The sequence below is a fragment of the Chaetura pelagica genome, unplaced genomic scaffold, assembly GCF_000747805.2.
Source record: "Chaetura pelagica isolate M959 unplaced genomic scaffold, ChaPel_1.0 scaffold992, whole genome shotgun sequence".
NCBI lineage: Eukaryota > Metazoa > Chordata > Aves > Apodiformes > Apodidae > Chaetura > Chaetura pelagica.
In genome coordinates, this window is record NW_009952357.1 from 1,038 (window position 1) to 28,693 (window position 27,656).

Here is a 27,656-nt window from a genome sequence, read left to right on the forward strand (position 1 = left end):
CCCCTTCAGGCCCTGGAAGCTGCTCTAAGGTCTCCCTGGAGCCTTCTCCTCTCCAGGCTCAACACCCCAACTCTCCCAGCCTGTCTTGTGGAATCATGGAATTCCAGACTGGTTTGGGTTGGAGGGACCTCAAAGCCCACCCAGTGCCCCCCTGCATGGGCAGGGACACCTCCCAGCAGCCCAGGCTGCTCCAAGCCCCATCCAACCTGCCCTTCAACACCCCCAGGGATGGGGCAGCCACAGCTTCCCTGGGCAACCTGGGCCAGGGGCTCCCCACCCTCACAGCCCAGAATTTCTCCCTCCCATCTCAGCTCCAGCTCCCTCTGCCAGCTGGAAACCCTTCCCCCTGCTCCCATCCCTGCCTGCCCTTGTCCCAAGCCCCTCCCCAGCTTTCCTGGAGCCCCTTCAGGCCCTGGAAGCTGCTCTCAGGTCTCCCTGGAGCCTTCTCTTCTCCAGGCTGAACACCCCAACTCTCCCAGCCTGGCTCCAGAGCTGCTCCAGCCCTCCCAGCATCTCCAGGGCTTCCTCTGGCCTCTCCAACAGCTCCGTGTCCTTCCTGTGCTGGGGACCCCAGCCTGGCCCCAGCCCTGCAGGGGGGCTCAGCAGAGAGGACAATCCCCTCCCTGGCCCTGCTGGTCACACAGCCTAGGACACAGCTGGTTTCTGGGCTACATGACACTTTACCAGCTCATGCCCCATGTTTTTTCCACCCTCCGGCCAGTTCCTAATGCACCCAATAGTTCATCCACTGGTCTCCCCAGTTTGGCTACAAGGACATTCTGGACTCTGCCAAAGGCCCCACAGAGGCCAAGCCAATCGAGGTCTTGTCAGACATTTCATCTGTCAAAGACACTCAAGATGTTACTTTTCCAAAACACCATCTCATCAGCCAAGGCAGGTTCCCCATGTACAGGAAGGACCTTGCAGACCAGCCCCTGGGCTGTCCCTGTCCTGCCCCCTGTCCCTGCATCAACTCTTACCCACTCTGGAGGTTTAAACCATCAATACCAGAAGGAACCTTCTGGTGCAGTTTTCATCCTCCTAAATCCAGCCAACGGAACAGGAGCAAAGAGCAGCAAATGGCAGCTGGGCAGACCGAGGAAGTCATGGAGAGGTGTTCTGGGATACTTTAGAAGGAATAATAAACCCTGGAACAACTGGAAAGGGTGGATTTCCTGCTGCTTCCCCAAGGAAAGCAACTGTGCTGAACTGGGGAAGCATGAGCTCCCAGAATGGTGGGGCTGGGAGAGGGCAGTGGGATCAGGGCTGGGATGGCTCCCAGCACAGCCAGGAAAGGACAAACCTGTCTCCACCACAGCAGCAAGTCCAAGGGTGCTGCCAGGAAAAGGAAATGAAGTGAGAAATGCAGGGAAGGGCTGCTGAGGCAGGTGAGTAGGGGGAGACAGCTGAGCCCCAGGGACTCTGGATGCCAGGCACAAACAGGGAAGGAAGGGTATTCCAGCCAACAGGCAGTGCTGGCACAGAAAGAAGCAGAAGAGAAATTAATCAAGTTGAACTGCAAACACAATTTTCTAACCTGCAATAGAAGGAAGGGTTCTTTTGAGTGTTTCAAACAAAATACAAAAATTTAATTTTAAGAACATCTCCAAGCTTAGAAGCAACCCCAGCTGCAGGCTGGACTCACAGCCCCTCCTGAGTTCCTCACCCTCCCTTTATCTGACCTTCTAAACTAAAATGATCCTTTTCTTCAGCTCTGTAGCCTCTTACATACTTTAAATATTTAAAGTAATTAACCACCTAATTCTGTTCCTACTCATTAGCTAGACAGAAGGATTACCAAAATAAACACATTTAAGCTTTGTAAATATTACTTAAGCTTTGAGTCCTCAGCAAGCCCCCCAGCCTCTCCCTCTGGGCCAGGCACGTGTCCCCCAGCACTCTCCAGAGGACAAGGGCTCGATTTTTAATCCAGAAAATGCACTTGAAGAGCTGCAGATCAACACTGCTCCCACCCCCAGCCCTGGGCCTGCAGCCTGACTTGCTGTTCAGCTTTTGGAACACAAAGAAAGGATCAGAAAGGGTCACTCTGACCCACCAATGAGCTGTGGGGGCCAAAGGACAGCATCAGAAAACAAAGATGGTGGGAACGCTCCAACAGGGCCCATCTGGCTCAGTCCTGGGCTCTGCTTCTTGGTTGGGTTCCTGTGTCCAGGCTCAACACGCAGGTCCTGAGCAGGGAAACCCCCCAGCACCTTCAAGCTGCCCTGGTTGGTGCAGCACTCCAGGGGCTGCTGGGACACTCCATTAAGATCCTCCATCATCCACTCCAACCATTTCTGGCCCAGCTCTGGGGAGAGCTGCCATTCCAGCCCCTCAGAGGTGCAGTGGGACCTTGACCTGAGTGTTTCTGAAGTGCCCAGAGGGTCAGGCAGGGGGAGCAGCAGCAGCAGCCCCTCCTCAGGCCCTGCCCTGCTCTCCTGGGCAGGTGAGGTCAGCCCAGCTGAGGGCTCAGCCCCTGCAACACACACACGGATCACACCAGCTTTCTTTGCGCTTTTATCCAAACTACAAGGACATCACAGAGACCTGTGCCCACCCTGGAGCCTTCTTTACACATGGCTAAAAAAAGACCAGGCAGGCAGAGGGGAGAGGGGACAAGTCCTTCCAGTGGAGTTCATGCTGACAGGTCACTGTTATCAAACCTCTCCTGGTCATACACCTCTGCCACCACCTTCCTGCCGGCGAACCAGCGCCCGTTCAGGGCCTGGATGGCTTTGTGAGTCTCTGAGGCCATGGAGAACTCCACAAAGATCTTGACAATGATCTCGGCATCCTCCTCCTCTCCCTGCTTCTCCTGGTAGATGATGACCCTGTTGACAGCCCCAAATTTGCCACATTCTTCTGTCACTTCTCCCTCCAGGTCGTCATCAATGTCCTTTGGGTCCACCATGTTGCGAAGCACCATCACAGTGGACTGCAGAGAGAAGGGAAAGGCAGTTGACACCCCTGAGAGACACCGAGATCAGAGCTGCACCTGAGCACCACCACACTCCAGGGCTCTGCTATTACAAGCATATTCCTCCCATCCCAGACTGGTTTGGGTTGGAGGGACCTCAAAGCCCACCCAGTGCCCCCATGCATGGGCAGGGACACCTCCCAGCAGCCCAGGCTGCTCCAAGCCCCATCCAACCTGCCCTTCAACACCCCCAGGGATGGGGCAGCCACAGCTTCCCTGGGCAACCTGGGCCAGGGGCTCCCCACCCTCACAGCCCAGAATTTCTCCCTCCCATCTCAGCTCCAGCTCCCTCTGCCAGCTGGAAACCCTTCCCCCTGCTCCCATCCCTCCCTGCCCTTGTCCCAAGCCCCTCCCCAGCTTTCCTGGAGCCCCTTCAGGCCCTGGAAGCTGCTCTCAGGTCTCCCTGGAGCCTTCTCTTCTCCGGGGTGTCTAGATGACTTGTGAATGTCTCCAAGGACGGAGACTCCACCACCCCTCTGGGCAGCCTCTGTGCATCACACCCAGCTCCTCCTCCCAGCTCTGGCCCTGCTCAGCACCATGGGCCCTGCAGGCTCAGGATCATCTTTACACTTGTTCCAGGTTCTCACTCCCCTCTCTGATAACTGCCCTCAGGGGCTACTGGAGGAACAGCAGAACCAGAAGGGTGCCTGTGGATAAGGATGCTGAGCAGCTTCCAGAATGATGCAGTTTAAGACTCGTTTGGCACTGCTGAGCTTTTCTCAAGCAACTCTGCCACATTCTTTGGGAAAGGTACTTGTGGCAGAGGAAAAGTGGCTGCCAGGCCAGCAGCTCAGAGATGTATTTTGAACTCTGTGTCCTTGGAGAGAAAAGAAGGACATTCACTAGCTAACTCCTCTGTGTCACCCTGATAAAGTGCATGTCAGCATCATCCCTGTTCAGCAAAGAGATCACTCAGTGTCCATCGAGTGCCAAGGCCCAGGAGATCCCAGCCATACCCAGGATCAAACCTCTGGCAATGCCCACACAAGAGCCTGATGAGATCATCAATACCCTTCAAAGACCCTCCTTATCTATGAATCTACTGTTTTCTTTCATGTTCTGACTGTTCCCAACAGTCATTCCTGTCCTCTTTCTCATATTATAAGCACCTCAGAGTTTCACCCTGCAGTGGAAAGGCTGTGGGGAAAAGGTGGACTCCACAGTTGGGAAGAGATTTGCCCTGAACAGGAGACAGTCTCACTTATTGGATTATACACCCAAAGGCCATCGTGGTTTGCTTTAATGATGCCAAGCAAACACAGCCCCCCAGCCCAGCAGGCCCCGGGGCAGCCCCCCCAGGCTCACCTCCTGCTTCCTCAGCAGCTTCTGCATCACCATGTGCCGGGCACTGCTCCCAGAGATGCTCATGTGCTCCTGCTCACTCAGCATCTCCGGCCGCTCTGACTCCTGGAAAACCTCCTCCTCCTCCTTCTCCTTCTTGACCTCCACCAGGCCCAGAGCTGGGGGACTGGCCAGGATGGGATTCACAACTCCCACTTGTGGAATAGTGACAGGAATGGGAGGCCGGGCAGGGGTAACACCTGTAAGAGGACAGACTCTGTAGCAGAAAGAGAAGGGATGTTCTGCAGCACCTGGGCACAGACCAGCCAGGCATGAGGAGGTCACAGAATCCAGGTGGGTTCACTTGCTCTGCACCAGCAACTACCAGGGAGACTTAAGCAGCAACTTAGTCACCATAATGGAATTCCAGATGGGTTTGGGTTGGAAGGGACATTCAAGGTCACCAAGTCCCACCCCTGCATGGGCAGGGACACCTCCCAGCAGCCCAGGCTGCTCCAAGCTCCATCCAACCTGCCCTTCAACACCCCCAGGGATGGGGCAGCCACAGCTTCCCTGGGCAACCTGGGCCAGGGGCTCCCCACCCTCACAGCCCAGAATTTCTCCCTCCCATCTCAGCTCCAGCTCCCTCTGCCAGCTGGAAACCCTTCCCCCTGCTCCCATCCCTCCCTGCCCTTGTCCCAAGCCCCTCCCCAGCTTTCCTGGAGCCTCTTCAGGCACTGGAAGCTGCTCTCAGGTCTCCCTGGAGCCTTCTCTTCTCCAGGCTCAACACCCCAACTCTCCCAGCCTGGCTCCAGAGCTGCTCCAGCCCTCCCAGCATCTCCGGGGCCTCCTCTGGCCTCTCCAACAGCTCCGTGTCCTTCCTGTGCTGGGGACCCCAGCCCTGCAGGGGGGGGCTCAGCAGAGCAGGGGGAGCAGTCAGGACATCAATGCTCAGTCCAGCCATCACACACTTGCCCAGGAGAGAGAGGAAGGGCAGGATCTTGCAGAACTACCCAGATTCTCAGTCCCAGTGCCCTGCCCACCCTGTTGTGAAGTGCATCTCCCTGTCCTCTCAATTCTACCCCAAAGAAAACTGCTGTGCTGCAGGAATAAAAACATGAAAAGCTCTTGATGAAGCAGAGGAAGGAGGGTTTCAGCATCAAGTTATCTTCAACTGTGTCCCCAGCTACAGAGAGCAGTGCCCTGCAGGGGTCCCCAGGGAAGCAGTGAATGTACCTGTGATGACTCCTGGTGCTTGTGCTGCCATCACAGCCTGTGGCAACGCCCCCAGGGGCTGGGCCAGGGTCAGTGCTGGGGACACCAGCCCAGGGGTTGCCAGAGTGCCAAGGACTGCAGCTCCTGCCACTGCTTCCTGCAAGACAGAAGGAAAAAAGAACAGAACCCCCCCCCCAAGTGTTAATGCTGCACCACGAATTCGTAGCGTGGGTGTGCTCAGCTGAGGCTCAGCTCTGTCACACCTAAAAATACCAGATCTATGGATTCTGGGGATGGCAGCTCTCCAGGGCTACTGCTCAAGGGAAGGAGAATGCCAGCCAGCCCACCAGAGAGACACAGAAGCTAGGAGACACCAAGCCTGGGAAGAAACACGTTCTCTGGCAGCTGTTGGGTCAGTTACTACAGGAAAAACACCAGGGGATTCAGTGCATGGTCTGAAAGATGCAGGCAATTCCAGAGCCACAGGAATCTCTACCTCCTTCCACCTTCTACACAAATAAAGCTTTACACAGCTGCTAAGGAATGTGATCCACTTAAAAGGAGAGATGGGAGCTTGCATCCCACCCCTCTGGAGCCAGCACCAGGGCTCTGGGGCCCTGCCACAAACCCCTGAGGGGACTCTTGGAGCTCCAGTTGGTCCTAAGTCATCTGACAGAAGGTTAATTCCTGGCTGATGCAGGGAACACTGGAGTCAAAACCACAACTGCAAGGACAAGGACGGGGCAAGGAGGAGCACAACTCTTCTGTTTTCCAAAGCTGCACAATTTTAGATCAGTTTAAACTAGAATTCATCCAATCCCAGACTGGTTTGGGTGGGAAAGGCCATAAAAGCCCACCCAGTGCCCCCCCTGCATGGGCAGGGACACCTCCCAGCAGCCCAGGCTGCTCCAAGCCCCATCCAACCTGCCCTTCAACACCCCCAGGGATGGGGCAGCCACAGCTTCCCTGGGCAACCTGGGCCAGGGGCTCCCCACCCTCACAGCTCAGAATTTCTCCCTCCCATCCCATCTCCAGCTCCCTCTGCCAGCTGGAAACCCTTCCCCCTGCTCCCATCCCTCCCTGCCCTTGTCCCAAGCCCCTCCCAGCTTTCCTGGAGCCCCTTCAGGCCCTGGAAGCTGCTCTCAGGTCTCCCTGGAGCCTCCTCTTCTCCAGGCTCAACACCCCAACTCTCCCAGCCTGTGTTTAATCTAATCTCTCTTGTCTTCACCACCCAGCTCTGAAATTGGCCTCCCCCATCTCAGCAATTGCAAACAACTCTCACCTCAGTAAATGTCCCAGTGAGACAATCCCATCACCAACTTTTGACTCTGTTTTCACTGGTAAGGCCCTACTGAACTTCACCACTTTTGATGACCAGAAACTGTCTCCAAACCTCCAGCCTTGAGAAGTGAACACCTGATCACCACTCCCTTTGTCCCTGTAGTCTGCACCTCCTCTCCCATCCCACTGCCTACCTGTCCCCACACAGTCTGAACTTCAGCTAAAACCTGATGCCCCTTCCAGTATTTTTTCTCCATTACACCAAACCTAGCTTCTCCAGCTCCATCCTGCACAGCAGGTTTTCCAGTTCTCCCAGTAATTGCAGCACTTCCCTACAATCCAAATAAACATCCTGACTCCAGATGACCAGAATTCAAACAACACTTGCAATGAACACCTGGTTAAATGATAAAACATTTCCATAAAGCTACTGAAAATAACCTAAAACACATCCCAGGATCCCAGTTTTTCTGTTGCTGCTTTCCAGACTAAGATGGGCTGGGTGAGGGTGTCCAGGAGCAGGGAGGTTCAGATTGGATAGCAGGGGCAGCTTCTTTACTGAAAGGGTTGTCAGGCCCTGGCCCAGGCTGCCCAGGGAGGTGTTGGAGTCCCCATCCCTGGAGGGGTTCAGAAAACCTGTGGGCATGGCCCTTCAGAACATGTTTTAGTGGCCATGGGGGCTTGGGTTGATGGTTGGACTTGAAATAGAGGTCTTTTTCCAGCTGTAATGACTCTGTGACTCAAGTTACCCAGATCCTTCTCCTCCTTGTTTCCATGGGGCTCCTATAAGCCCAACACCATGGAGCAAAAAATCCTCAGGCCTTGTTCCTTCAGTGCAGCCTCTTGTACTCTATGAAAAGCTGCTCACGTTTCTTACAACCTGTGCTGTTCCCCTTCTCCTCTACACTCACAATGCCTCTGGTGTCTGTGCTGCCAACTAATGCCATCAGGTCTCTTCTCCTGCAGCCTAGAACACCAGGATTTTGGTTGGAGATGAAGCAGGATCCATCTGTAAGTAATTCAGGAGCAGAGGGAAGAGTCCAGGATTCCAGCCCAGCTCATTCCATCCCTTTCTCTCCCTTCCTCACACATCTCAGAATTCCTTGTGACTGTTTCAGCCTTGTCCAACAGCTCCTCGTGGGATCTCCTCCACCTCCTTTTAATTGCATGTCCTAATCAAGTACAACACTGCTCTTACCCAAGAAGGCTGGGTTCATCTAGCAGGGGGTACTGCCCTGAAACACATTTTGCTCCTCTGGTTCTTTTGAAAATTTTGTCTTTCCTTCAAAGCTTCTTTGGAATCTTCCCCCACCACAGTGTGAGGACAAACCCTGCAGCTCCCACTTTTCCACACTGCCTTCAATGCAAGTGTCACCTTTGCAATTCTCTGCAGTGCTGAGATGACAGATTATTACAAAAAAGCCCCAAACTATGAAACCTGGATCTGCACGTGACAAACGCTGAGCTCTGCACCACCCAAGGATGCAGGGACCCCACCTGCATCATTAGCCTGATGCTGCTAATGAAGGGGAAAATGAAGCAGTCAGTGCTGGAACAAAATCTGCCACGTTTCTGACTACACTGCTCTTTAGCTGCCCCAACTTTTTACTGACATGGCTAAAACTTTTCCTAAGATCTTTAATTCCTGAACTTCTTTTCCCAGACTGACTTTGTTTACTGTCACTGTCAAGACATTAACTACCTTTGCTACTCAATCCCTCCTCACAGCTTCATCTCAGGGCAGAAAAACCTCCTTCCTTGGCTGCCATTCCAGACTGAAGTTGCAGGTCCAGCTGCAGATCCAAGGTTCTGCCTCTCACTTCAGTCCCTCTTGTCCATGATTTCTTTACCTGGGCTGAGCTTATCAATGAGCTTGTGTTTAAAAAAGCTGTGAAGTTAAAGCCCTTGCAGACCATGACACCCATGTTCTTTCTTAAAATAAACTGTTCCATACAAAACTATGCTAGGAGCATAAATAAGAGAGAATTCCTTCAGTAGCTGATCTTACTGTTATCCCTACAATGACCCACAAGGAAAATCACACCTGCCCCATGGCTGAGTGAAGTCACCATGACTGCTAAGATCTCTAAGGGCCTTGAGAGAAACCCAGACTGGTTTGGGTTGGAGGAACCTCAAAGCCCACCCAGTGCCCCCATGCATGGGCAGGGACACCTCCCAGCAGCCCAGGCTGCTCCAAGCCCCATCCAACCTGCCCTTCAACACCCCCAGGGATGGGGCAGCCACAGCTTCCCTGGGCAACCTGGGCCAGGGGCTCCCCACCCTCACAGCCCAGAATTTCTCCCTCCCATCTCAGCTCCAGCTCCCTCTGCCAGCTGGAAACCCTTCCCCCTGCTCCCATCCCTCCCTGCCCTTGTCCCAAGCCCCTCCCCAGCTTTCCTGGAGCCTCTTCAGGCACTGGAAGCTGCTCTCAGGTCTCCCTGGAGCCTTCTCTTCTCCAGGCTGAACACCCCAACTCTCCCAGCCTGGCTCCAGAGCTGCTCCAGCCCTCCCAGCATCTCCAGGGCCTTCTCTGGCCTCTCCAACAGCTCCGTGTCCTTCCTGTGCTGGGGACCCCAGCCTGGCCCCAGCCCTGCAGGGGGGCTCAGCAGAGGGGACAATCCCCCCTGGCCCTGCTGGTCACTCTGCTGGGAACAGGTCAGGATATCTATCTCCCATTTCCCCCCCCTACTGCACAGGCAGTTTTCAACAATAGCTGCTCCTCAGATGACTATTCCTGCCCTCACTAGCCTGCCCCTTTCACCTGCTCTCATTAATTCTTTCAGTCCCCCATGACCATTTCCCCAGGCTTTGCTTTGCCTGTCCAGACAAGAAATCCCCTCTCATCTCCTCCCACCATCTAAAAAAATTGATTTCTGATCCCTGTGCTAGGTTCCATCCCAAGCTGCTGGTGTGTCAGAACCTCCCAGGGTCAGGGCAGGTTCTGCAGGTAAAGTCCTGGGGATGGAACATGTTCCAGGCCAAGGATTTTCACTGAAAGCAGCGAGCAGGGCTGGGTGGACACTCTGCAGGCTCGTTCCTAGCAGGTCACAACCACCACCCCCTCAGCTGTGTGGTGCAGCCCACACCTCACCTGAGCTGTGGGCTTGGCTGTGGCAGCAGAAAACAGCAGCTGGGGGGAGCCCTCCTGGCGTGGCTGGGGTCAGGAGGGGCATCGGGGGCGTCACAGCCTTCCCCACCCGCAGGTACTGACCCCCCAGGTCAAAGAGGTTCATGGAGGAAACAGCATCCTGGGAAGACTGTGCCTTCTCATACTCTGCAGTGAAAAAGGGGAATAGTTACAAGTCATTGAATGAGTTGGGTTGGAGGGACCTCAAAGCCCACCCAGTGCCCCCCCTGCATGGGCAGGGACACCTCCCAGCAGCCCAGGCTGCTCCAAGCCCCATCCAACCTGCCCTTCAACACCCCCAGGGATGGGGCAGCCACAGCTTCCCTGGGCAACCTGGGCCAGGGGCTCCCCACCCTCACAGCCCAGAATTTCTCCCTCCCATCTCAGCTCCAGCTCCCTCTGCCAGCTGGAAACCCTTCCCCCTGCTCCCATCCCTCCCTGCCCTTGTTCAAGTCCCTCCCCAGCTTTCCTGCAGCCTCTTCAGAGACTTTTCACTCCCAAACTCAGCCACTCTCTCATCACTCAATTGTAATCTGTATTTTTGAAACACTCCAGTGCTGGAAGCTCTGGAGGGGACACCCTCAAGGTCAGCTCACTCATCCCACCCCTCTGACCACACAGGCACTGCTGAGGACCATCAGCAGAGCAAGATCTCTCAACCCACGTAACAGTGAGGAAGACCACATGGGTATTCATTGTATTTCTGAGTTCAGGCACAGATCTGCTCCAAACTTCTATCCCACTGCTTAACATAATTCTTCCACCAGGTCACAAAACCAGAGGGGGATGCTCCCCTGGGCTTTCCCTCCCCCAAAGACACCAGGCAGCCACTTTACCAATGAAGCCATAGCCTTTGTGTTTCCCTGTGGTGGGATCCCTGGCCAACGTGCAGGATTTGATCTTCCCAAAGGCCTCGAAGACGCTCTTGATGTCATCATCTGACAGGTCCTGGTGCACAGAGGCCACGTAGATGCGGTTGAAGGCCCGGGCCTCTTCTGCCAGCTGGTCTATGATGGGCTGGGCCTGCCCGATGTTGCTGGGCCTGCCCACCTGCAGGGAGCACAGCAGAGCCCATCAGCAGCCTGGGGAGCTCCAGCCTGACCCCCCCAGAGCTGCAGCAGAGCAGCACTCAGCCTTCCCAGACCAGGTGACCTCTCCAGGCCATAATGAGCAAAGGCAACAGCTGACTGAGCTCTGGGACACAACCTGCACCAGGAGGGACCCCTGAGGCACAGAGAGCCTGGGCAGACTCTGCTCTGTCCCCTCCCAACATTATTTCCCCTGTCGATGTTCCTTGACCTGCCAGAGACCAACCTGCAGGAATTGCAAACAGTCCTGAAAGCAAAACACAGTGCTTCCCTGTCCTTCTTTTGGAGGTTCCTAAAAACCCCTCAGAAACCAGACACTGTAGATATGCAGAGTCTATCAGACAGAAATTCCAAATCTTGGCAGAGAACCCCAGTTCCCTCCCCCCCCCCCCCCGTTTCAAATCCAGAAGTTTCACCTTTGCAGCATCCCTCTTGCTGCCAGAAAAGACACCTGGCTACACTCCTTTGTTCCCTCTGCTAGTGCCAAATGCCTCCTTTTCATATGGCATGAGATGACCTCTACTTGAAGCCCCTCATGATGCTGACAGGCACAATAGAAGCCTGAGGCACAGTATAAGAAGGCAGCATTAAAATATCAAGCATCTCTTTGTTTTGTTCTCAAGAAACTTCCATCCAATGTACGGGCTGAAAAACCTGAGCCAGCAGAATGAGTTTCTAGGTTTTATTAAGCATGCTGAGGGTTTCTCCTCAGAGAGAAGGGGACCCTAGAGTCTCTGTGTTCTAAACAGGTTGGACATCAATGTCCATCAGGGAACAGACCTGAGGTTATCCTCCACATGACAGTGCTGGGGATAAAACTCACAGTAATGAGAACTGAGAATTTTCAGAGCATGCTTGCTACTCACCTTTATATTTCTTCCCCCCAGCATGACAGAATTCATCTGCTCCAAGGCCAGCTGAGCAGCTTCAGGTACCTCATATTCCACAAAAGCAAAACCCTAGGACAGAAGCATACAGGTTGAATCATACCAGCTGCCTCTTCACCTCAAATCCAGTGCCAAGCTAAAGGCAGCCAACACTTCTCACCTACCAGATCCCAACTGTTGCAGCCCGAGATGGTGTTTCCTTAAAGCTTGTTATTAAAGCAGAAAATTTCATGTAGAAGCTATGACATGTGGGCTACCTGCTTGCAGAGCCTCTCCCACTTAGAAGCCTGATGGCAAAAGGCTACTGCACACTGGACTGCTGCCTGGCAGCTTCCATGCCCCCCAGCACCCCCATGCACAGCTGACTCCCACTGCAGAAGCCTGCAGAGCTCAGAGGAGCAGGCAGCTCCCAAAAAGCAGCCTGGTCTCTAACAGGACAAAGGCTCCTCCTTCTCCTGGACACCTTCAGGAAGGCCTAAGAAGAGCAAAAGGCACTGGAGGGCTGTTGACCCACCTTGTGTTTCATGGTAACAGAGTCCCAGGACATATCAATGCTTTTGATGGGTCCGAAGGGAGCAAAGGCCTGGCGGATGGTGTCCTCTCCCAGCTCATAGTAGATGGAGCCCACATAGACTCGGCACATGATGGCCAGGGCGCGCTGCCTCTGAGCTGCCATCTGTAGTGGAAAGAAGGACTGCCTGGTTAGACCAGGGGGTGGCCGTGGATCTCAGGATCTCTTTTCCCTTCCTCCTTCCCTCCCCGGAGCAGATAGCTCCTCACTGGGCTGCAGCACAGCCTGGCACACGTGGCAATAAAGAAGTCTTTTCCTGCTCGATGCACAGACTGCTGGAGCGGACAAGCAGTACGGCTGCTCCCGGGGCAGTCACACCTTGGAAGGGCTCTGCCACCTCAGGAGCCTGAACTCCACTGGTAAGGTCCAGCCCTCCCCTGCCTTATCACATCTCCAGCAACACTTGCAGGAGGAGGAAATAACTTCATTCTAGGGCAGCTTCCCCCTCCAGGCAGCAAAGGTCTCCATCCTAGGCACTATCCACAATCCCTCCCGCTCCCTCCCACAAGGGACAGCCAGAGACCCAATGTGGGCACCACCTGGCCAACTCCCTCCCCCCACCCCATCCTCCCAGGCAGCAAAGGATCTGGAATTGGGAACCTCCTCCCCACTCCCTCAGGCATCACACACCACCTCCCCCCACCCCGGCAGTAGGAGATCCAGTACTAGGCACCACTTCCACCGCACAGATCAAAAGCAAAGCAAAACAAAAACATAAAGAAATTAAATGGTCAAATGAAGGTTCTTAGCTGAGTGTGTGGTGCTAGTACTTATCACTGCCTGTGGTTACTGGCTCAGATAGTGGTGCAGCCCCCTGTGACTCCGCCCTTATCAGTTTCGGTGCAGAGAAGGTCTCTGTGCTATTGTCTCCTAAGTATGCCTGAAAACCTGTTTGCAAGACAAATCCAGACATTTCTTACAGCAGGTATCCAAAAAAAAAATTAGCAGTATATCCTTCAATTGTTTTTTGTCTCCCTTCTTGCAATTCTGGAATGGCTACTGCTCAGGATGATTGCTCTAGGAAGACTCTGCCTATGAAAACTCCCAGGCTGGGCCAGCACATCCTGGCAGCACCTCTGGGCACCAAGGCACAACTGGGGTGTCAGTCGAGGCAGGTCCCTGTGATCAGCAGGACTGAGTTAGGGAGTGTTGGAGACAGGCCCAGGGCTCCACTCCTGCTCTGGCTGGAGCAGAGGGAATGATGTCAAGCAGGAAGGGCAGGGCCTGCTGCAGGGCAGCTGGTGCCTCTCCTGTTCCAGCTCCAGAGCTGGGCAGTGGAGCAGGGAGCTCTGCACAACCACCTGGTCCCCCTCTCCTTCAGCCAAGGCCTTCCCCAGAGGCTACTTTCCCAAGGAGCATCGTGAGCTTGGACGTGTCCAGGGATGCTGCAGCTCAAGTTCTACACACTGAAGGGACAGCATTTTATTTCCCTGTGCTCGTCACAGAAGTGTGGACACAAACTGTACCTGGTGACATCCTGCTCCCCCACAGCACCCGCATGCGAGTGACACTGCCTGTTAAGGTTCAACTCCTATTATTCCATCCAACAGGGATACTAGAAACAGGAATTGTTCTCACCCCATCCTGCTGCTCCTGAAGTGACATAAAGCTTGCCTCTTGACTGGGTTTAAGTATTTCACACAGTTACAAACAAGCTGCTTTTCAATTTACTCTGCCATGCTGTGACTAGGAGGACTATGGCATGGGCACATGCAGGACAGCTGACGTGTTGTCTCCCAGGTTCTCCAACACATTCCCAGCTTTGGTGCAGGAAAGCCAGTGACCAGGAGCCCCTCAGTCTGTGCAGTGTGTCCATTTATGGGTTCAGAGCCATCACCATCCTACCCCCAAGTGTCTCAGCTGCAGTGCCTCGCCCAGGGTGCCACAGACTGTGACAAAAACCTAGTGCTTTACTACCAGTGCTTCTGGACCAGACCCTGCAGTCTGGCACCAGGCAGAGGAGCTGCCACCTCCTGAAGGGTCTTTACAAACCAAGAGGACACTCCCTTCTTTTCAGTGAGCAATGCAACAGATGCAAGGAAAATGGCATTTGTCCTCTTCCATGGCAGCAAGGTTTACAGGAGGAAATCCACATCTTACCCTCCTGCAGAATCCTAACAAAAGAGGTGGGTGGAGCTGGGAGGACTCTGCTGCCCCAGTAACATCTCAGCAGTGTGGGGACTAATGGCACGTGGGCATCACTAACAGGGCTCTGAGGCAGCAGCCTGAGGGGAAGGATGCAGTGGGCACCTGTGGGCTGAGCACATGAAGTGTCAGACATTCACCACTAGAAACATCACTGTTCTCACCAGCTACACTAGGTGGGTTTTACTGGGGACTGACTCTTTCTCAACCTATAAAATGGGAGTCTGAAGTATCTGCTCCTTCATAAAGGCAGCAGCCAACAGTTGAATCTAATTAATGTTCCCTTCAATGCTTATGAAGGTTGTTTTAAGGACAAGCCAACACAGCATCTTGGAGTGCTCCCTTGAGCCAAGGAGGTGATGCAAAACCATCAGTTTTAATACAAGCAGGTCAGGAAATAGGGCTCATCCTGCTGAGCTGACATGAAAATTTTGAGCTGTGATACTTGGGGGATTAAGTGGACAGGAAGCTCTAATCTCAGGCACTGAGAAAGGGCAACAGGAAGCTCAGGCTTCACTTCCTTTGTGTAGGAATCCATCAGCCTTGTCAATGGGAAAAGGTGGTGGACAGAGGATCTGCCTGCACTTGCTACATTCCTCATGGGATCTGGGATAAAGCACTTGCCAAGGACAGGGTATCCCAACTGCACAGAGCTGTGCCACAGCCCAGTGGCTCAGAGCAGACTCTGCCTGGAGGCTCTGTCCCCTCAGCAGCAGCCCCTGGCTCCCCAGAGTGGGAGGAACATCCTAGGAGAAGGACTCTGCCCTTGAGAAATTAATTAATGAGAGATTAAACATTTCTTGTTACATTATCAGAACACACTTTCATCTGTTGCCCAACTGTGAATAATTAGCCAAAAAAATTCAAGAATAAAGGATGGAGTTATGCTATCAAGCAACTGCACTGATAAAGGTCCTTTGGGTGTGAGGGCTCAGGAACCAGCTCTGCCCAACTCCAATGGACGTGTGTGCTCTGCTCTATTCCAAAGTTACAGACCCCCTTAAAATTCATTTTGGCTCCCCTGCTGACACCCTGCCTGCTGTGGCAGTGTTAAAGGAGGGAAAACAGGTCATTTTAGCTCTAGTGCTCCTTTTGGCTTAGAGTATGAGGCTCCAGCTGCATTTTACCCCAAGCAGAAATATTCTGTTCCAGCAAGATGGAAAAATCTTTACAAATGAATTCACAAATGAACCTTTGGATGCAGAGTGGAGCTTACAGGACACTTTCTGCAGTGGCCATTGTCCAACATGTCTAGGGGAAAGGAGGCTAATCCCAGGTCATTAAGCTCTTTGTGGCATCTAATGAGAAACTCCAGCACCAAAGGACTGCACAGGTTCTCTGAATAGTCCTACACTTCTGTGACTTCCATCCTGCTTTTTTTCTTTACTGGAAACATGCCATATTCACCTAGTCTGGAAACATGCACAGGTAAGAGCAGTCTTACATCTGGGCTATGTCATGTTCTGCAAACCTAGTGCCCCAGTGCTCCCAGCACCTCAGCTGCCAGCTCTTCAGTGCTGGGAGTTTGCTCCGTAACAAGTTGCCCATGTGTGAGTTACCTTGGCAGTTAGTTTTGGGTCAGGACCTCAGAACTGTAGCATCCCTAGAAATGCAGCTCCCACAATTTCACAGGTGTGTTCAGAACTGTCCGAAATCTAAAGCTTTCTTTGCCAACTGACTCCAGGACCCCGACTGCCAGTGTCACAGCAGACTGCACCCAGTCTAGGGTCTTCCTCTGGGGAGTTACACTTTGCCTCTGCTTGTTGTGCTTGTCCATAACAGGTGGGGATGTGGGAGGGTTGTGCTGGGTTGAGTTAAGAGCATTGTATCACCACTAGGTACTTCCCCACTCTAGGCCCTGACTAAGTGCCCCAGAAGAAGTGAACATGTCTATTGACCGATTGTAAAGGTGAGAGAGGATCTCCAAAGCCCATTGTCACTGCTGCCATCTGAAAGACAGTAAAGACAGAGTTCAGTCTGTTGGAGCTGAGCATACTACGGCTGTTTGTACAAACTCAAGCAGAGCGGCGGCACAGGGAACTGCCAGAGGGGCCTCTCCTTCCTGCCCCTCCTGCCTGGTCCCAAGGACTGTCCAGCGCTGGGACCCTGCAGATTCCAGTCCCACCAGGCCAGGGTGGAAGTTGTGCTGCTGCCACTGCCTCAGGAAGCAGGGTCTTCTCCCAGGGGGGGACTCAAGGCAATAGTAACCTCTGCAACCACTGTCATTGATTCTCCCCCAGCATTTAAAAAAGAGCCCCTCAGCTAGATCAGGCACTCAGAAACAGGCACAGCCCTGATGGCCACAGCTGCCCCAGGCAGCCAGCACATCCACAGGGATTGGCATCGAAAACATCCAGCATCTCAAAGGCATCGCTTTGGGCTTCCCAATTTTGAGCTGAAAGCAGTGAGATGTGTTCCAGACACCTCTGGAGGGAGGGAGATTTAAATGCCAGTGAATCATGGAATGGTTTGGGTTGGAAGGGACCTTACAGATCATCTAGATCCAACCCCCTGATGGGCAGGAACACCTCCCAACAGACCAGGGTGCTGAAGGGCTCTCCCGGAACACAGGCATTCCAGCTTTAGCAGGAACAGCCCACAGAGCTTCTCTGGAATTGAGGAAGCACCTGGGGAAAGGGGAGGGAAATGGAGCCACAGGGCAGTAACACAGCAGAGAGATGCCTTCCCTTCAACAGCTGGTGGGAAGACACTGCTCCCAGTCATCCTAGACCACCACCAGAGGGGAAGGGGAACATGAAATCCACAGCAAATTATTTGGCTCTGGCATTTCAAGAAGCATTTGCCCGGCCAAAAGGAGAGGAACTCTTCAAAATTTACTCTTTTGAGTGAGTGGAATTTGGGGACAATTTGTGCAGGTAAGTAAAGGGCGTTTCTTTAGAGGGCTGAAGACAGTTTACTTTTCACTTCACTGTGGCAGCACAAGCACACGTGCCTGGCTCCAGGGAGGCCTCAGGGCTGTGCTCTGGTTCTAAGTGCAAAAAGAACTCCACCTTGTTGGGGAGAGTAAGAGACAGAAGGAGCACCTCAGAGGGCCTCTCACCTGAAGGTTGGTGAGCTGCTGTTGCTGGTGGGCGATGGTTTGCTTCACCAGCACACTCTTGATGCTCTGCTCCATCGCATACTTCTTTGCCTGGAAAGAAACACAGGCTGTAGTCACAGGACACCACCAGGAAGCAGGGAACGGGGTGTGGCTTTACACCCCAGCTCCCCAGAGCCACACACTTGGCTGCCAGTGGAACTCCTCAGCACTCCAGCCCTGAGCACTAAGGCACTCTGTCCATCAGCCCAGCAGCTCCCTAGCACCTTGATCTGCATCTCAGAGTCCTGAGCCCTGGAACAGCAGGATCTGCCTCCAGGGGAGGCCTGGGTGGGCTCGGTGTCAGGGAAGCAGCATGCACTACACACTGGGCATCTCCGGACCTTACAGATCATCTAGATCCAACCCCCTGATGGGCAGGAACACCTCCCAACAGACCAGGGTGCTGAAGGGCTCTCCCGGAACACAGGCATTCCAGCTTTAGCAGGAACAGCCCACAGAGCTTCTCTGGAATTGAGGAAGCACCTGGGGAAAGGGGAGGGAAATGGAGCCACAGGGCAGTAACACAGCAGAGAGATGCCTTCCCTTCAACAGCTGGTGGGAAGACACTGCTCCCAGTCATCCTAGACCACCACCAGAGGGGAAGTGGAACATGAAATCCACAGCAAATTATTTGGCTCTGGCATTTCAAGAAGCATTTGCCCGGCCAAAAGGAGAGGAACTCTTCAAAATTTACTCTTTTGAGTGAGTGGAATCTGGGGACAATTTGTGCAGGTAAGTAAAGGGCGTTTCTTTAGAGGGCTGAAGACAGTTTACTTTTCACTTCACTGTGGCAGCACAAGCACACGTGCCTGGCTCCAGGGAGGCCTCAGGGCTGTGCTCTGGTTCTAAGTGCAAAAAGAACTCCACCTTGTTGGGGAGAGTAAGAGACAGAAGGAGCACCTCAGAGGGCCTCTCACCTGAAGGTTGGTGAGCTGCTGTTGCTGGTGGGCGATGGTTTGCTTCACCAGCACACTCTTGATGCTCTGCTCCATCGCATACTTCTTTGCCTGGAAAGAAACACAGGCTGTAGTCACAGGACACCACCAGGAAGCAGGGAACGGGGTGTGGCTTTACACCCCAGCTCCCCAGAGCCACACACTTGGCTGCCAGTGGAACTCCTCAGCACTCCAGCCCTGAGCACTAAGGCACTCTGTCCATCAGCCCAGCAGCTCCCTAGCACCTTGATCTGCATCTCAGAGTCCTGAGCCCTGGAACAGCAGGATCTGCCTCCAGGGGAGGCCTGGGTGGGCTCGGTGTCAGGGAAGCAGCATGCACTACACACTGGGCATCTCCCCTCTTCCGCCCCTCAGAGCCCACCAGAGCACCTTACCTGCTGGGACGAGGGCAGGACAGAGCCTCCTTCAAGTCCTTTCCACTCAGAGAACATCTGGACAAAGAAGTTCTACAAAAGGGAAGGGGGCTCCAAATCCCCATGTTCAGTCTCTTAACCAGGCACTCCTTGTCTTATCACATCTGGCCTACTCTGGTCTGGAGAACCCTCTGCTTTTCCTCACTAAACTGCTTCAGCTCTCCTTTTCTGGCTCCTAGCCTGCAGACACAGACTGACTGGTCTTTTTCTCTAAGTCTTCCACAAATCTGACAAAGCCTCTTGCACCCAGTGGTGTTGACACGGAGGCTCTTTGCCAAGGGAAACCTGACACCCACAGCTGTGCCTATTCCCAGGGGGTGGTACCAGCACATTCAGCCAAACCCTCAGGCACCTGCTTTCCATGGCTGTTTGGGAGGTGCCAGGGAACGACAGGCTCTAAACCGTGGATTTGAGACGTGTGCTTCGGAAACCTGGAAACGGACAAGGGGATTTACAGCTGTCAGCTCCGGAGAAGCCAGAGGAAAGAGGCCGTTCCACACTGAGCCACACACACACACGCTGCGACGCGGGAACACTCACACGGAGCCTGCCTGGAGCAAGGCTGCAGCTGCCTCCCCAGAGCACACCTAGCCCACAGCTCCCACCTTCCCTGCAGCGGGTTCCTTGCCCTCTTTTCCCAACTCTGCTCTCCTCTCAGGAAGCCAGGAACTTCTTGCTCCCATTGGGAACGGAAAGCCAGCAGTTACCCCCCCACACCAGCTGTGTGAGACAGGACCAAGAACCAGAGCTGGACTGGAATGTCACCTAGAGCAACAGGTTGGGTCCAAAGGGCTGGAAACCCTTGCTGCATGCTGCTGGGTCTCCTGACAAGATGGGAAGGAGTATAAGGGAAAAATAGAGATATTTTGTGATGTGCTCTTGTGTAGATGGAACAAAAGACCAGCTGGAGCATTAGAAACCTTTTCCTTGTGGAGTACAGACTGCCCCTGACTTTGGGGCAGTCCCATATTGTCTTACATTACAATGTGACCTTAAGATGGTATTTACTTATGATTGTAGGTTTGTTTTTTATTTAAAAACACTCTCCCCACCCCAACAGCAAATTCCACATCATGCTCCCCAAAACGCACCTATAAGCTCTAAACCTACGCAAATAATTCTTGGGCACAAACTGGAAAGTGTGAATGCACAGACAGCACAGCCATGACCCCAGATGTGTTCATGATGAATGAGCTCCCTTTTATAACATCAGAATCAGATGCTCATTTAAAAAAAAACAAACAAAACAACCAATAAACCCCCCCCAAACAAATAACCAAGAGGGCTAAGAAGCAAATTCACATCAGGTTTACTCACTTTCTGGAGAGCTTCCTGCTGTTCTGGTGTGAGGGGAGGAAGCCCCAGCTTAGATGCTGTGCTTTGTCCATTTTCCATCTTAATGGACTCTGTACCCTGAAAGAAACAAGAAAATATTCATGGAAAAACTGTTTTCACCAAAGCAACTGATTCTTCACTCCCAGAAACCCAAAGCACTTAATGTCAGAATGTCAGAGTTGGCTAAAAGGTCTTCACAAACTCATTAGCAGCTCAGGAAAACCTGTCAACACTCCAGACACTCCCTGTGGGAGAGCTCTCCCATCAGCTGAACACATGGATGAACACACTGGATTCCCCAACCACCAGGTTTTCAGTCACAAGAAAATGAGGTGATCCCCAGTCTTCACTCATCATTTGATGATGTTTAAGGTCCCTTCCCACATATCCTCAGAAGGTGCCATGCCACCAGCACAGACCAAGGTGACAAGACCAAGGTGACAACACCCAAGTCCTCTCCCCCAAGAGAGGAGTGGGGCACAGAACATGGGAGCCCCAAACCTGAGGGCTATGCTTCATCTTCAGGAATCCCATGAGGCTCCAGTGCAAAGGCCCTTCACCATCAGGACCCCCAAGCACCTTCCGTGGAGGCCGTAGCCCCAGGGTGGACCTGCTGGCCCATGTGCTCTCCTTGCCTGGGCACAGGACTGAGACGTGACAGAGCTCCTCAGCTGACACCCGAGGGCCATGGCACCCCCTTCCCTCCAGGAAGGGCTGCCACCAACCCTTCCCCCCAACTGACCAGGGGGGATCGATGCTAAAAGCTGCTCAGTCAGCTCATTAACCACATTTTTTATTTCCCTCACTGGGTACAAAGCACGGGCATGTTCCTTTTAAGCAGATAAATCCCAATTAGTACATGCAGGAAAACAAGGCTCCTTCATAACCTGCCACAGGGCACACACAATCGGATTGTTTTCCAAGCCATACACACACCACTTCAGATATTCTATTAAGTGCAACCTTTGCCATCACATCGCTCATCCACTCGTTATCTTGAGATCCTCTGGCAATTAATTCAACCTGAGGGACAGTGACTTGGAATAGAAACTTCTCCTGAGGCAAATTTTGTTAATTTCCCCAACAGAACCTTGCCCTTTCCTCCTGAGGCTGCAGAGCAGGACTGCTCTGATTGACCCACACACTGCACAGGGGGAAACTCTATTTTCCTACCAAAACAATGCAACAGAGGGAGAAGTGGGAGTGTGATCACAGAACGATGGAATCATCCTCTTCACCACCTCATCACCTTCTCGGCCTGAAGCAGCAGGGTGTGGACCTGCCTTTGTTGTTCACTTTAAGTTCTGCCTCTATCAAAAGAAAACCTCATCTCTTAATGTTTTCTGTCAACCAGTTCAAACACCATGATGAAAAATGCCCTGATCGGTTCAGAAGCAGACATGGGTGAGGCTGAACAGACGTTTCTGCCAACACTCCTGCTCTCAGGGCAAAAGTGATCACAGGAAGCCCCGAAGTTAACAGCAGAAAACCAGGGGGTTTAAGCACTTCCTTTACCCGATGCAGTTCCTCCCACATCAGCCCACTTGTCACAGTCTCCTGGTCACCGCTCCTCCCACCAGGCTACAAGGCCTCCTTGGTCCTCAGTCACACCTTAGAGGCTAAGGAGCAGGAGCTCACCCTCCTTGGAAGCAGAGAGAACTGCAGGAGTTCACTAATTGTCAGAAACGTGTTCTTACACTTCTACAGCAACAGCTGAGAAGTCTGTGCTTGTGCATTGTCTCAATTCCCCCAAAGGGCTTTGTGAGCACTTTCTGGGATCAATGAACATGGAGCAGATGCAAAACAAACCCTCTTGACATAACAACACATTCTGCAAATATCTGAATGCAACGTGCTAGAGTTGCAGCTACTCCACTGGTACCTCGGAGGGAAGTTCACAGCTACACTGAGTAACACACAGGGACCCAAGGGGAATAAAGTGCAACAAAAGGAAGCTGACATAGGAGTAAGAACAGAGACAGCTGGAGCCACTTAATGGCTGCAAACTAGGACACCTAAGTGCACCTCACTGGTCACAGGTTACTGCTGCACTGTCCACATGCAAACTGAGCAGAGTTGTCAGCAAAGAGGTGTAGGTAATGGTGACCTCTTTGGCACAGGAAGGATGCATCATCTCCAAGATTCATTTTGATTGTGGAACATTCAAAAAATAATTGTAAAAAATCATTATTTAAAAAAATAAATTAATTTGCCCCCTCCCTGGAGGTGTTGAAGGGCAGGTTGGATGAGGCTTGTGCAGCCTGCTCTGGTGGAAGGAGGTGTCCCTGCATATAGCAGGGGGGCTGGAGCCTGATGATCTTTAAGGTCCCTTCCAACCTCAACCATTCTATGACTCTATGATTCTTGTTCTCAGCCAACTGTCTGAAGAAATGTTTTTCACCCAGCTCTCCTGCCTCCCCTTCCCATTTGTTTATGTATCTACTATTGTACCATCAACTCCACAGACTCCCTTAGCTTTCTGCTGACAATTTTCAAAGCCCACTGTGGCATAATTGCTGGAGGTGACTTAGAAATTAAACATATATTCCCATTTTAAGCACTAAAGTGGGGTGGAATGCAGTGAGGTTGTCCCTCAGGCATTCCCTAGGCAACCCCAGATGGTGAAAACACCAGGGGAACTTGGGAGTGCTGACTCCAAGAGGAACTGCAGGGAGGGCGGAGCGGAGCCACCACCACGCTGTGATAACACCAGGACCTACAGCTACACAATATACTTCATAGAATTGATAAGATGCACATTTGATGCCCTGAGCCAACTTTTGATGAGATGCTGTACTCAAGAGTGAACTCTGCTCATTGTCATCTCATTATAATACCAAAACACACCTCCGCCCCACAAGCTATCTGCCTCTCAAGGTGCGACCACCCCTCACTGAGTCTGTGCACTGAATTTTCTCTAGTCTGTACCTTTAAACCCAAAGTGAGAGAGTTTTGCACCAACCATGATAAAGACCAGAGCCACTCCAGCTCCACCTGTAAAGTAAAATACTATAAAATAGCCTGGGAAGGGACGGATGTCAGGGAAGATCCCATTGTAGGGATGACACCATTCCCCAGACCTTGGGACCAGTCGAGGGGCTGAGTCTCTTACCCCTACAGGGTCACCTCTGCCTAAGATTCCAACACTGGGTTGTCCTGAGTGCATCCTGGGAAACTCAGGAATCTCCACAGAGTTGTTTTGGTTCCACATGTGTGTAACCCGGCTGCAAGGATCAATATGCCCATGCTTTGCAGTCAGTGAATTTATCACTCGCTACCTACAAGAATTGGTGCATCTGTCGCTTCTACATATGACACTGTTCACCCACCTGGCCAGGAGAGTTCTTGGATGTGACCAAACTCCCGAGTGTGGCCATGGGAGTTCCCAGGACAAACAGAGCAGTGCTAGTACCTCCAGAATCCTGAGAGTACCACAGAGGTCTTGGGTCTGACCAGACCATTAACGCCCAACTGCGAATCACTCAATCCCAGCCCAGCAGCCCCAGCCCCTCTCACATCTGCAGCCAGAACACACGGGGGTTTATTTTCTGCCAAATTACCTTAATCCTTAAGGCAGCACCCACACCTCTTTCTATTGCTGTCTTCATTTCCTCTCAGCTTTTTAAGATCAAATTACTGCAATTCAGGAGTTATGAGACTCAGGAAAAGAAAACCATACTGGCAGGACTATCAAATGCAACCATCCACAGTAAAAAAAGTTACTCCATTGAGTATAATTTGTTGTGATTCATTACAAATAAAGAATATTACCTATTACATCTAAAGTAATTTAGACATTTGAACTCATTAATCATATAATCATAGAATGGTTTGGGTTGGAAGGGATCTTAAAGATCAAACTAAATGGTACAGCTTCCAAAAACTGGTAGATAACATCCAATCTCCAGCATGGAGAGTAAAATCAAAAGCAAGGGTGATGAAGTGATGTGGAAGTGACCAAGAGTATCTAAGAAGGCAGATCCTGGCACTGCTGGTTCCAAGCTCTTTTCCACCACACATCCCTCTGGACAGAAGCCTCTGCTGACCACTGCTACAGCTGGAACAAATATTTACCATCTCACACCCTTTAATACGAGAGCTTCTTCAAGAAGACCACCACCTTCTGCTACTCTGCCTATATGAAGAGCTCCAGACTATGTGAAAGAAACCCAATCTTGAGCTATTACCACTCACAGAACACAGAGATTACTGCTCCTCTGTTTCCTGACCCAAGAGTAACACCACTGCCAAGAAAAGGCTCAGTACAATTAACTGAATCTGCTGAAAAGCAGTCAGGGCTTCACACCAAGCTTGGCCACCAAATGGGAGAGAAGGTGACAAGAGAAGCAGGAGAACAGGAGCTTCTTTTAAAGAGAAATAAACAGAAACTGGATACCTGTTGCTATGAGCACTGCTTCTGAGCGCTGCTGGGCCCTTTAGGGTGGTTTGAACTCCAAGAGTTCAGGAACACTCGTTGGAAATTTATTACATGGCTGAGAATTGCTCTGAAGTATAAACACACACAAGAGAAAGAAAAACACAGAATCTTGTTTATTTCAGGAACCATAACAAGCAAACAACACCAAGATTAAATAAAGCAGAGGTGAGAAAAGGACTGATGAAGTACCTGGCCAGTACCCTCAGTTTAATCTTTGCTCTACCACCTGCATCCCTGCTTTGGAACCTGGATTCAATCCAGTATCTTCATGCTAAAACACCTCATGTTATTTCCACCATCCTACCAGATCTGTTCCCCAGACAATGGTCAGGGATGAAAACTTTTCAAAACGTGTCATTTTTCCAGCATCTCATGACAGAACTGCTGACATGGCTGTGTATTTGGCCAGTAGCATCTATTAACATGAACAAATTTCACTGGTGGCATCCAGCACCATAATGTACTTCTTTCAGAGATCAAATTCTATGAAACCCAACACCTGAATATATGAGAAGTCTGAGATAGAGGCACTTAAGTGATCTATGTCTCCATGAAACAATTCCTTGGGATGCATTTCCACAGCATTTGACAGAACTCCCCCCTGCTGCATCAGCAGTGAGAAATGTGCCACGGGAGGCTGAGGTTGGATCTGGGGAACAATTCCTTCCTGGCAAGAGCTGTCAGGCCCTGGCCCAGGCTGCCCAGGGCAGGCTTGGAGTCCCCATCCCTGGAGGGGTTTTCCAAGCCCTGGAGATGGTGCTGAGGGACATGGGGCAGTGGTGGCCTTGGCAGGGATAGGGGGAACGGGTGGATTGGAGGATCTTAAAGCTCTTTCCCAAGCAAAAGGATTCTGTGATTCTATGAAATACAAGTCTTCCAGGTGTCACCTCTACATGCAGCATGCTCTGCTTTATCACCCACCACAGAACCCAGACATCACATGCACCTTGATTTTCAACTCTCAAAGGAAGGAAACTGCTGTTCCTGATGAGCTGCAGTACAGTCCAGTCACACACAGTCTTCTTTTCTCTTGATTACAAGCTGAAAAGAGGGACATCAGGAAACATATTCGTCCCTCCCAGACAGGATGACCTCTTTCCCCCACCGCTGCCTCACTGAGAAATCATTCAGCCAACACCTCTCCATGTAAAGCAGCTGCAGACACCACCCCAAGTGCAGCAGGAGAGGTCTCTGTAACTCCAATGTCCATGCTAGGTTCCTCTAAACCACCAGGTTTCTCCACCCCCTGCTCTCATCTCAGCAGCAGACAGTTCCCTTGCTCTTATTTGACTGTCCAGCTCCAAAATCATGTTTGCCAATGTGAAACACGACTGAGATTCCCAACATGCTGATGACACAGGAAAAATAACTTTACTGCCAAGAAAAAGCTTATGATAAGCAAGAACTTCCTGGAGCAGTCTGACTTGGGCTGCTCCTGGCTCCCAGGGAAAGCTGGGGCACTCCCATTGCCTGCAGACGCTTCACTGCTTCCCTCCCAAAATGAGTCCTCAGCTCTACGTAAAAATTAACAGTGATTTCACCTGATTAGAACACAGACACACTCAGCAGACAGATCACTCTCCCTGAAGGAGTGAAGGGAATCCCGTGGTGACATCAGTGCCCCAGAGCTGCACAAACAGCCTCCTGACCTCAATTCTGGGTGAGAAAGCTTGTCACTGAAGTGACTAAGAGAGAACACACATTTCTTCTGCAGATGACAAACCACCTAAGCTGTGATTTCAGGAAAGGCAGTCAAGCCATCGACATGGGTGTGTTAAGTGATGGCCAAAAGGGCTAATAATATTCCTGAGTGCACAGAAATAACACAGGAGTGTTTTTTTTCCTTAGTAAAGGAACTGAAGAGACAAACAGAGACATCCTGTGTCCAAGCCCTGGTGTATATATGTTTTTAAAAGGATGCCAAGAGAAGAGTGTAAGAAAAACACAGATTGATGCAAAGAAGTTCACAAAACCAAGAAATCTGTTCTCATGTCCCTGCTTATTGTAGGGGGGTTGGACTAGATGACCCTTGGAAATTCCTTCCAACCCAAGACATTCTGTGATTCTATGAAATCAGGTAGATATCAAAAGAAGAAGCACTGCATATGGTTCTGCAGTACCACCACTGAGGCCACCACACAACAAAGGTTTTACGGTGGAGGTTTATCGAGGCCCAGTGACACACTCAGCTGTGACAACAGCACTGATACCAATAGCAGTGGTACCAAATGCCTCAGACCCTTTAATTAGTTTTTAAAAATACAAGTTTCTTCAGCAAGACATTAATGATTCAATCAGTTATGAGAGATTATTCCATTTCTACCACTAAAAGGTACCAATCAAGTTACTGAGACATTTCACCGGATCTACATTAATTATTAAACTCCGCATTAATTTTTAAACTCCTCTTTTATAAATAAGAGTTTCATATTGCTGCCCACTCTGCCACCACAAGCAGCCAACAGAAACAGACCACTGCATGTGCAGACAGATCTTGCTCCTGGCAGCAGTACAGGAACTACATGAGCTATTTCAAACGTGCCAAAGAGACGGTTTCTCAAGAGCTCCTTCCGGTGAACAGACGAGCAGAAATAGGCTCAGACTCCAGGTAACCTGCACTGGGCCTCACGCTCCACAGGGAGCTTCGTTACATGTTTCAGGCAAAGAAAATGAATCCCAACAGTACAATATTGGAATTTGAGATCTGAAATGGAGATTCAACTGAAATGGAGGTATGACTGCTGTCTGTATTGCATGATTTTACAGTCAAAACTAGCAATAGTTAAACTCTTAGTTACAAGTATTTGAGGAGGACCTATGGCTGCCAACACTTGTGCTGGCA

At 51.6% G+C, this 27,656-nt stretch overlaps 1 protein-coding gene across 1 annotated transcript; it reads right to left on the bottom strand.

Moving 5' to 3' along the window:
* Positions 1-2,503: 2,503 nt before the first annotated feature.
* PUF60 (poly-U binding splicing factor 60KDa) lies at positions 2,504-20,448 on the bottom strand. Its single transcript, XM_010007859.1, is given in 11 exon segments — positions 2,504-2,935; positions 4,283-4,518; positions 5,495-5,630; positions 9,846-9,876; positions 9,878-10,028; positions 10,718-10,931; positions 11,836-11,928; positions 12,371-12,532; positions 16,471-16,521; positions 18,590-18,679; positions 20,359-20,448. Coding segments are annotated over 11 exon segments (1,542 nt in total). The 5' UTR covers positions 20,437-20,448; the 3' UTR covers positions 2,504-2,635.
* Between the last annotated feature and the right edge of the window lie 7,208 nt (positions 20,449-27,656).